Below are 10,499 nucleotides of genomic sequence, written 5' to 3' on the forward strand. Positions count from 1 at the left end.
GTCCCGGCAGTTTGCTTGGGGACACGGAGGCCCGGAGCCTCACTGATGTGCTCCACAGCTCGAAAGTGCAGATGCAAGTTCTGAGTCGCTGGTCCGAAGGCTGCCTGGGCCCACTCCTGGAGCCCCATGATGTGGTCATTCTCAAGTGGGATTCCACGGGCTGCCAGGGGTTCAGGGTTCAAAGCAAGGTTTGATTTGGGGAAACCCATGTTTGGAAAGTTTAAGTTAGCATTGCCGGTGTTTTGTTTTTCTCATTCCCACTTTCAAAACAACATTTGTGGGGCGCCTGCGTGGCTCAGTGGGTTAAGCGTCTGTCTTCCGCTCAGGTCATGGTCTCAGGGTCCTGGGACCGAGCCCCGCATCAGGCTCTCTGCTCAATGGGGAGGCTGCTCCCCCGACCCCACCTCTCTGCGCCTGCATCTTTGCTCACTTCTGATCTGTCAAATAAATAAAACCTTAAAAAAGAATTGAGGAAACGGCACCAGAGGTTCTGGGGGTGGAAATCAGGAACCATTGTTTCTACTTGCAAACTTTGAACCAGGAGGCCCCTGCCTGAGTGTCCCCATCTGGTAGCTGCTGGGGGCTCACACACTCAGCTCTCTGCAACTTAAAAACGTCCTTACGGGGGCGCCTGGGTGGCTCAGTGGGTTAAAGCCTCTGCCTTCAGCTCAGGTCATGATCTCAGGGTCCTGGGATCCAGCCCATCGGGCTCTCTGCTCAGCAGGGAGCCTGCTTCTTCCTCTCTCTCTGCCTGCCTCTCTGCCTACTTGTGATCTCTGTCTGTCAAATAAATAAATAAAATCTTAAAAAAAAAAAAACACGTCCTTACGTCTTTTATGCCCCCTCACCCACCCCAGAATAAACTAAAATCCAGGCTCCCCACGGCCCAACAGGCCCTGCGTGGCCCTGCTCAATCCTCCATGGTCGGCCTCAGGGCCTTTGCACATTCCCCTGCCCTCCTTTCCCTCCCTGGTCGCTAGTTCCCTGCTCAAGCGACAGGCGCTCTGGGAAACCCCTCTTCCAGGCCCCCAAACGGGGCAGGCCCCTGCGACACCCCTCCCTCCCCAGAACTGCCGCTGCCCCAGGGCTGGGCGCAGAGGCCGAAGTGGAAGCCCCTTCCGCGTCCGGCCTCCCGGTCGGAGGCTCGCGGCTGCCGCCCGGCGGCCGACTCTGGAGCTGCGGATTCCTCCCATCCCCGCAGGCCGGGCGCCGGGTGCTCGGTCCGGCCGTGGGGCGCCCGGTGTCTCGCGGCCCGCGGTGCGGTGTGGGCGACCCCGGCCCTCCGTCCTGCTCCGGCGGCTCGCGCGCTGGCACGAGCCCGCGGCAGCCGCGGACGGTCACGAGGGCTCCCTCGAGCGCACTCCAGGCACTGCCCGCCGTTCGGACACGCGGCCGGAGGGCCCCGGGCGGCTCGCACCGAGCTCGGGAAGGGAGCAGGGCTCGGGGGAGGCGGACGGGGTCCACGGGCACGTCGCACGTGTCGCGCGCGCGAGCCGGACCCTGTGACCCGCACAGCAAGAATCCAGACCGTGGGTCACTCGGGGAAAAGCCCCGCGGAACCGGCCGGGCCGGACCTGCCGCTGCAGGCGGCCCCGGGCCACGGTCTCCACAGCGACTCGGGGCCGGGGCCTCCTGCCACGGTCTCCGGCCACGCGGGGCGCCCCTCGGCCGGCCGCCGGGCGGGGGAGGGAACCCGGGTCACCCGCGGGCCGCGCACGGAACACGTGGCCCGCGCCCCTCGCTTGCGCAGCCGCCGGGTGACGTGGGCGGCGCTCTAGCCCCGCGGCGCAGGAGCCCGCGTCTCGCTTGCGTGACGCACTTCCGGGGCGCGGCCGGCGGCAACATGGCTGCTCCCATGGAAGTGGCCGTGTGTACGGACTCGGCTGCCCAGCTGTGGAGCTGCGTGGTGTGGGAGCTGCATTCGGGCGCCAACCTGCTCACGTACCGCGGCGGCCAGGCCGGACCCCGCGGGCTGGCGCTGCTCAATGGCGAGTACCTGCTGGCTGCGCAACTAGGCAAGAACTATATCAGCGCCTGGGAGCTGCAGCGGAAGGTGCGGCGGCGCGCGTCCTGGCCCGCGCTTCGTGGAGAGGGCGCGGGGCGCCCGAGGGTGGGGTCGGGCGAAGGGTCGGTGGGGGCCGCACGCTCCCCGAACCCGGGTGGGGATGGGGGAGCCCCGGGTAGGGTGCGCTGCGCATGCGCAAGTCTGGGGGGCTTGGAGGAGGGAGGCGCGCGCCCGGCGGGCGGGGTCACGTGGGGCGCTGCGCGCACGCGGAGGACGGAGGGTGGGCCCTGGGGTGGGGTGCAGGCCTTTGGGGCTATCGCCCTTGATGGGCTGGGGGAGTGGGGAGAGCCCTGGGAGCGCGAAATTTAATTAAAGGGAGGACTCTGGGGTTCCGTGGGTCTCCTGGTCTCGGGAGGTGGGTGTCCCAGGCCCCGGAGAGTGATGCGTTTGTTTCCCCTAAAAGGAGGGCCCATGGGTCTTCTCTTACAAACACGGGGCGCCTGGGGGGCTCAGTGGGTTGAGCCTCTGCCTTCGGCTGAGGTCATGGTGTCAGGATCCTGGGATCGAGCCCCGCATAGAGCTCTCTGCTCAGCAGGGAGCCTGCTTCCTCCTCTCTCTGCCTGCCCCTATGCCTACTTGTGATCTCTGTCTATCAAATAAATAAATAAATCTTAAAAAAAAAAACACCCAAAATACAACCTGTGGAGCTTGGAGCCGCTCGGTTCTGCCAGCTGAAGCCGTGACACAAGCTCTTTCTCTCACTTTGCCTGGTGCGATCGTGAAGTCTCATTAGACAAAGAAACTGAGGGTCAGGGTGACAGGCCAGACCTTAGGGAAGCCAGGACGGCAGCCGTTGGGCTCTCAGCCCCTCCTGGACCCTCTGTGCCTTGACCACCACCCCCAGAGTAAGTGCCGTTCTGCTTCCATCCGACAGTCTGCAGGCCTCCCCTCCCCTCTGCAAAGCCCGACGACTGGATGCCTTTTCCATGGGCCTCGCTTTGTTCACGCCACCCTCTTTGGTGCCTCTCCTCCTGGCTCCTCTCTGCCCCCTCGCTCCTGAGTTCCACATGAAGCTCAGAGGTTTCGGTCTCCCTAGGACCAGCTCCAGCAGAAGATCATGTGTCCTGGGCCTGTCACCTGTCTGACCACGTCCCCCAATGGCCTCTATGTCCTGGCAGGGATTGCGGAGAGCATCTACCTGTGGGAGGTAAGAGGTGGGGGGTTTGGTCCGGGCCCCCAGGTGGCACAGTCAGTAAAGCATCTGCCTTGGACTTAGGCCATGATCTCAGGGTCCTGGGATCAAGTCCTGGGTCGGGCTCCCTGCTCAGCCGGAAGTCTGCTTCTCCCTGGCCCCTTACTCCTCCCCCTTTCTCATGCTTTCTCTTTCAAATAAGTAAATGAGATACTTAAGAAGCGGCGCCTGGGTGTCTCCGTGGGTCAAAGCCTCTGCCTTCATTCAGGTTGTGATCCCAGGGTCCTGGGATTGAGCCCCGCATCGGGCTCTCTGCTCAGCGGGAAGCCTGCTTCCTCCACCCCCCGCTTGCCTCTCTGCCTGCTTGTGATCTCGGTCTGTCAAATAAATAAATAAAATCTTTAAAAAAAAAAATTATCTAAAAAGAAAAAAGCTTAGGCCGTGTTGCCCCCAACAGCTGGTTATGTGTGTGTGGGGGAGACCCACCTCACCTCCTGCACAGACCATGCAGGGCTTGGGGCCAGAACATGGACACGTGACCACGCTCTTCCTTTCTCGAGCTTGTCTGCGCCTGTAAGATGACATTTGTCCTTTCCCCAGAGGTCTCGGAGCGCCGCAGGGTTGGGAGGCGGCTTAGTTATTTCACTCCTGCGACTTGGAAACCCCGGCGCGTGGTTCAAAAACTAGGGAGCAGTTGCTTTGACGCAGGGAGGGAAACTGAGGCGGGGGTTTCTCAGAGGTGGCCCATCATGGTAGAAAAACTGGCTTTGATGCAGGGGTCCCAGGCGGAAATCCGTGTCCCCTCTGCCCAGGAGGGGCCTCCTCGGCCTTGCCCCTGGGCACTCCTCTCTGGTCCTGGCTCCCCCACTCCCTTGGAGCTTTCTGGGCTGGTGTGAGCTGTGACCATGAGGGGGCGCCCCACACAGCCGATCCCAGGCGGCCGCTGGGGCTGAGGGCCAGACTCCGGCATCAGCCACTGTTCTGCTTTTTCCCCCTCCGTCCGTGTAGATGAGGACAGGGAGGGAGGCTGGGAATCCTCAGCAGGGTCTGGGGGGTGGGGAGAGGGTGTGTGTGCCTCCAGGTTTCCTCTTGTAAGGACACGACTCCTCAGGTGTAGGGCCACCACGTTCCAGCATGACCTTAGTCTGCACCGGTTAGACCCGCAGAGCTCCGTTATTCAAGTAAGGCTTGGTCCCAGGGGTCAGGATGTGGACGTGCACTAGGAGAACACAGTCCAGCTCACAACAGAGTCTGGGACCCCAGCCCATCCCACTGCCCAGGTGGTGTGATGGGCTCCCCTGTCCCTGCCACCTGGGGCATCCCCCTTCCCTCAGCCCCAGCCACTGACCCATCCCCACGTGGTGGCATCTGAAGACTGTGACTTCCTGCTCCTGGGTCCCGGGTCCAGCCGGTCCTGGACAGAGGGGCCCACGCTTTCAGCAGCCTCCTCTGTGGCCACTCTGCTCCATGCAGATGGCCCCTGCCCTCCCCGGAGGCCGTGGTGACATCACTCCCATGCCCTGCACTGGAAGGGGGTCCTCGAGCACCTGACACTCAGGAGTCAGAGGTCAGGGTGGCTGGACAAGGGGTGGGAGCTCAGACCACACTGTCATCCACTTGGGGACGCGATGGGAACAGGCGCAGGCAGGACAGCTGGGAGGAGGGGCGGCCCGCCAAGCCTGGGTGTTCCTTCCAGACTGCCGGAGGGCAGGCTGTCCCCAAGTGCCTCCACCTGACCTGGCCACAGGGGGTGGGCCCAGCACCCTGTGTCCTACCCTGACCTGTGTGCGCCCTCACAGGTCTCCACAGGGAACCTTCTGGTCATCCTGAGCCGCCACTACCAGGACGTGTCGTGCCTGCAGTTCACGGGGGACAGCAGCCACTTCCTTTCGGGGGGCAAGGACTGCCTGGTGCTAGTGTGGGGCCTGTGCAGGTAGAGGCTGGGCCCCCCGGGTCTGGGTCTGGCTGCAGAGCCCGTGGGCAGAGCCAGGCCAGGGCCCTGGAGTGGGAGGGGCCGAGAGCCAGGTGGGCTGGGGGTGGGGGTGACTGGTGGCCAGGTGGGCTCCCCTCGCTGAGGTCTGCTCCCTCCACACAGTGTGCTGCAGGCAGACCCCTCCAGGACCCCGTCCCCCCGGCACGTCTGGTCTCGCCACACCCTGCCCATCACGGACCTGCACTGTGGCTTTGGGGGTCCCCTGGCCCGGGTAGCCACCTCCTCCCTGGACCAGACAGTGAAGGTAGCGCCGCCCCACACACCCCAAGTGGGTCTGAGTCATGTCCCAGGAGCTGATGGCCTCTTAGCCAGCTTGAGCCGGTGAGCGGTCTCCATCCCCCAGGCTGCCAGCTCCAGATCGTTCTAATTCCCTTGACGCTTCCGGCCTCAAGGACGCCCAGAGGGTGGATGGCCTGGGCCTGTGTTGGCTTGGAAATTCCCACTTGGCTGCCTGCTCCTAGCAGCTCCCTGGCTAGACCTCGGGGGATTTGAGGCCAGTGCTTTGCCGGGCGTGCGAGGGGGCTCCAACGCAGGGGTCACGGGCATGAGAGCCAAGTCCTGTCCCAGGGCAGGCTGGGTCTCAGCCCCCAGGGCCCCGTGGGTGGTGGCTGTGGTCCCGGTTCCCCTGGTGTCTGGAGTCCCACGCCCGCCCGCACCCCCAGCTGTGGGAGGTCTCGTCGGGCGAGCTGCTGCTGTCCGTGCTCTTTGACGTGGGCATCATGGCCGTGACCATGGACCTAGCTGAGTACCACGTGTTCTGCGGCGGCAGCGACGGCTCCATCTTCCAGGTGGATCTCTGCACCTGGGTGAGTACCGCAGGAGCTGGGGGTGGGGAGCCGGGGGCCCCGGGGGGCCTGGGGCTGATGTGGCTCAGGAGCCCTCTTGGCCTCCACAGCCTGGGCAGAAAGAGAAGAGCTTCCAGCCGGAGCAGGACAGCGGGAAGGTGTTCAGAGGGCACAGGTGCGGGGGCTGTGGACGCCGGGCTGGGGGCAGAAGGGACCCCATTTTCTCACTCTTGGCTCAGGGTCACCATGTCTGTCCCCAGGAACCAGGTGACGTGTCTGTCTGTGTCCACCGACGGCAGCGTGCTGCTCTCGGGCTCCCACGATGAGACCGTGCGCCTGTGGGACACCCAGAGCAAGCAGTGCATCAGGACCGTGACCCTCAAAGGTGAGGCGTCCCCGGAACGCGCGAGGGCAGCTGGCGGCTCCTCCTGTCTGGGAAGCACGGGGCGTTGCCCGGGTGTGTGGCAGTATCAGCGCACACGTCCGGGGTTGCAGGGGAGGGGGTGGGCTGGCTCGCCGTGACCGTGCCCCCCCACCTCCCACAGGCCCCGTGACCAACGCCGCCATCATGCTGGCCCCGGTCAGCATGCTGAGCTCGGACTTCCGGCCGGGCCTGCCCCTGCCGCACTTCAACAGGCACCTGCTGGGCGCTGAGCACGGGGATGAGCCGCACCACGGGGGCTTCACGCTGCGCCTGGGCCTCCACCAGCAGGTGGGCCCCGCCCCCCAGGGACTCCTGCTTGGTGCCGCTCGGGGTGTTGTGCGGGGGTCAGGGTGGCGACTGAGTCCTCCTCTGGGAGGAGCCAGGGAACACAGAGCGGACGGTGGACGCGCACCCCAGGGAGCAGAGCAGGGAGCGGAGCCTGATGGAAGGCGCTGGTACCCCGGCACCCACCCCAGGGGGTCCCCACGGAACGCCCATCTGCCCCCCAGGCCCCGTGCCTGTCTCTGGGCCGCCCCGGTGCTCCACGGTCTCCGTGCCTGGAGCCCCATGAGCCTCTCGGCAAGGGGCCACAGCTGTCCTGAGAGAGCCCGGCATCTGGCTCCACGGAGCACCCGGCGGCCAGCCAAGGGCCGCGTGCCCAGACGCTGTCCAGCGGGACACAGACCGCCTCCCAGCCGCAGTGGCAGCAATCAGCCATGTCGCTGGGCTGGGCCGGCAGGCTGTGCCCGGGGCTGGAGGCACGGGCCGACCGACTGGCCTGCCATTGGGAGCCTGCCTGACCTTGGTCTCCGAGCGCCCCTGCCCCCGGGCCTTGTCGGGCAGAGTCCTCGGCGGGAGCAGACGGGAGCACGGGGGGTTGGAACCCCCAGCCTTGACAGCCCCGGTTCTGCACTCCGCGTGGTGGGGGCTCCTCACCTGTCTCCCCTGCAGTGGGCAGGTGTTGGGCAGGCGTCTCCCTCCCAGGGGTGCGCTGCCCTGGGCCCCTGGGCACTGACAGGGAGCGTCCTGTGCCGCAGGGCTCGGAGCCCAGCCACCTGCAGCGGGCAGAAGAGCTACACGCGGTGATGAGCAGCACGATGGAGAAGGTGGGCGCGGCTGGCGCGGCTGGCGGGGGGCTGGCCGTGGGGACGGCTCCCCCGGCTCCCCCGGCTCCCCGGCCTCTGAGCCCCTGTCCCTCCACAGAGCGTCCTGGGTGGCCAGGACCAGCTGCGCGTCCGTGTGGCCGAGCTGGAGGACGAGGTGCGGAACCTGCGCAAAGTCAACCGAGACCTGTTCGACTTCTCCACGCGCGTCATCACGCGCCCGGCCAAGTGAGCCGCGGGCTGGGAGCGCTCGCCCCGCGAGGGGCCGTGCTCTCCGGGCTCGGCCGCCGTGCTCCGCGGGGCCTTTTGGTGCTGTTCTGTTTTTAACAAAAAGACTAAAAGCCCCTTTTCTCTGGGCTCATCTCTGTGCCACGGGGCGGCCCCCGCGCTCACCAGGACCTGTGGCAGGACCCAGAAGCCACGGTTCTCGGACTTCCAGACCCTTGTCGACTGCACCAGGGCCATGGCTCCCCCGGGAGGCCCGGGCCACACTCAGTGGGAGGGGGCGCTGGGGGGGCGTGTGGCTCAGAGAGCCCACTGTGGTCCCTTCGGTCCCGTTCCTCCAGTAGCCTCCCATGGGTCCCCCAACCTGAGTCGGGGCAGCTGGCTCGCAGGTGGACAGTCCTGGGCCAGGGTCCTCCAGAGGGATGCGTGCCTACACCGCTCAGCAAAAGTGTTTCTTGTTGGCGAGAAAGGTCGGAGGGAGGCCAGGTGTCCGTACTGCGCTAGGGATGTGACCCGCAGCCAGCCAGTCCCTGGAGTCCAGCCCAGACACATGGGCCCCAAAGCAATCCTTGGAACCTTCCAGAAAGCTGTCCCTGACTAACAGCTTGGCTTAATGATCCAGAAACTCTATGTGGTTGCAGCTGCAGCTAGAGCTGGTCCACGCTGGGTTTGTGTTCTCGGGCTCTGCACCCCAGCCGGTGGTCCAGCCGCACAGCAGCCGAGGTGGGGCCTGAGGGGGCCTGCCCCATCCGAGCCAGGTGAGGGGTCTTGCTGGCTAATGGGGCCGTCACGCCAAAAGCCCCACCACACACGGAGCGGCCTCTCAAGGCCAGGCTGGGGAGGGGGTCACCGCAGCGAGGGGCCAGCCGGATCCTGGCAGTGCCAGCCCACACGGCTGGGGGCTTGGTGCTCCGTTCCCTGCCCCGAGCACGGGGGCCTCCGTGTTCCCATCTGCTGGTGGAGCTCAGTCCTCACCGCTTGGTGCCCAGGTCTGGAAGGTAGGGGAGGGTTTCAGGTGTGGCTGAGACTGGCTCCCCGATCCCCCCGGTGCCTGTGGCCTTGGCTGCCCACGCGGCTTCCATCATTAAACGTTTTGGTAGGAGACGTGTGTCTTATTCTAGGGGCCTGGTGCTCAGAAGGGGGGCTGGCAGGGGGCCATGAGACGAGCTGGGGATTTCGACCTTTGAGGGTGCCGTGCCCCACTGCTCATGCCGAGGATTTAGTCTTAGGTCCTCCCAGCTGTGTCACCATGTCCCACCCTGCACCTGGGGGCCAAGGAGACCATGGGGCTCCTGGTTCCTAGGGATGGGGGTGCTGGGATCTGACTCCAGCCTGAGGGCAGTAGGGGACACCTGGCCGGCCTGGCATGTCACCATGCAGACAGTCTCCGGTACCTGCCTGGAAGGCTGCCTGTGCTCCCTCTGTGGCACAGCGGGAGGAGTTTGGATGCCCAGACGTGCAGGGGGCAGGGCCCACTGATGTCCTCCAGTCACCACACAGCCTTGCACATGCCACCCCTGAGCCCCAGACTCGGTTTCCTCATGGGTAAGGGGTATACCCTCTCTAGGTCTGGGGGAGCCCATGCACAGCTGGCATCCAGCAGGGCGCCTGCTCTTCCTGACAGATTCGTGTCCATGTCTTGTGGAAGTGCAGTCTGACCCCCAATCACGGGCAGTCATGGCCAGTGGGGAGACACCAGCAATGCCCGACGGTTGCAGGTGTCCTGTGTGTGCTGGCCGTGCCACCCCTCGGACCGCAGGCAGAGGAGCAGCCATAGCCTTGGGCTTGGGGGGCCGGGAGTGGGGACGTGATAGGGGCAGAGTGGAGAATCACCATGTCTCCCAGGTGCACTTCTGGATACTCCCCCAAAAGGAACAGAAGCCGGGGTTCAGAGGTGTTTGTTCTCTGTGTGGACAGCAGCAGTTTTATAATCACCAAAAGGGGGCCGCACCCCAGTGTCCATCCACAGATGGACACACACACTGCGGTCCAACCACACGTGGGAGCACGGTCCAGCCTCAGGAAGGGAGGGACCCTGACCCCTGCCATGACGCGCAGGGACCCCGAGGACACGGGGCTCAGCGAGAGTGGCCAGACCCAGGTCTCATCCCGCAGGACCCCACTCCCGGGAGGGCCCCAGAGGAGTCACGTCTGCACAGACAGGAGAGGGTGGGAGTGGGGGCTGGGGCGGGGATGGGGATGGGGAGTCCCTGCTTTGTGGGGACGGAGTCTCCGTGTGGGGGATGGGAAGTTCTGGAGTCGGAGGGCGGGGCTGGTGGCAGGACCGGGAGCCCGGAGCCATGGGCTCGGAGCCGGCTGAGGTGGGAGATTTCCTTATGTGTATCTCACACAATTAGGGAAAAACACCTTCTGTGTACTCACTTGTTTAATATGCATTGCAGCTGGGAGAGGAACAATTAGCTTGTAAATGTAGGGAAACTGAGGCACAGCAGCTGTCAGGGAGCCCATCCCAGGTCTGGGTCCCTGCAGAGTCCAGCTCCTTCCTCACTGCCTCTGACGGTGGGGGAAGGGGTCGGTGCTCCGCTGCCGCCCAGAACCAAGGCAGCAGTGTTTGCTGACTGAGTGTCGCTGAGCCACACGGGTCTCTAATTCTGGGGAGTCCTGCTGTCAGAGGGATGTCACCGCAGGGTGGGAGGAGCCCCGGGTGGTCCCTGAGGACTTGGCCAGGACCAGGGCACGCGGTCAGTCTCCCTGGTGTGAGGGGCCCCTGGCAGGACACTGGCTTGGGTAGGGGGGGCGGCAATCGGGGAC

At 65.0% G+C, this 10,499-nt stretch overlaps 1 protein-coding gene across 1 annotated transcript; it reads left to right on the plus strand.

Annotated features, from left to right (window-relative positions):
* Positions 1–1,843: 1,843 nt before the first annotated feature.
* Positions 1,844–7,846, plus strand: WDR18 (WD repeat domain 18). Its single transcript, XM_032847103.1, has 10 exons — positions 1,844–2,053; positions 3,102–3,212; positions 4,997–5,130; positions 5,293–5,434; positions 5,853–5,996; positions 6,086–6,150; positions 6,236–6,360; positions 6,521–6,687; positions 7,437–7,505; positions 7,603–7,846. Exons 1-10 carry the CDS (start codon positions 1,844–1,846, stop codon positions 7,732–7,734), a joined length of 1,299 nt encoding a protein of 432 aa, XP_032702994.1. The 3' UTR covers positions 7,735–7,846.
* Positions 7,847–10,499: the final 2,653 nt, after the last annotated feature.

This window comes from Lontra canadensis, unplaced genomic scaffold (genome assembly GCF_010015895.1).
Source record: "Lontra canadensis isolate GAN:19392208 unplaced genomic scaffold, GSC_riverotter_1.0 scaffold184, whole genome shotgun sequence".
In the NCBI taxonomy this organism is placed as follows: Eukaryota; Metazoa; Chordata; class Mammalia; order Carnivora; family Mustelidae; genus Lontra; species Lontra canadensis.

Excerpts from the sequence above, each read along its gene's own strand:
- WDR18 (XM_032847103.1), top strand. The coding sequence starts at position 1,844 with ATGGCTGCTCCCATGGAAGTGGCCGTGTGTACGGACTCGGCTGCCCAG. Across the intron at positions 6,361-6,520 it reads CAGGACCGTGACCCTCAAAG|GCCCCGTGACCAACGCCGCC; the intron begins GTGAGGCGTCCC and ends CACCTCCCACAG. Across the intron at positions 6,688-7,436 it reads GCCTGGGCCTCCACCAGCAG|GGCTCGGAGCCCAGCCACCT; the intron begins GTGGGCCCCGCC and ends CCTGTGCCGCAG.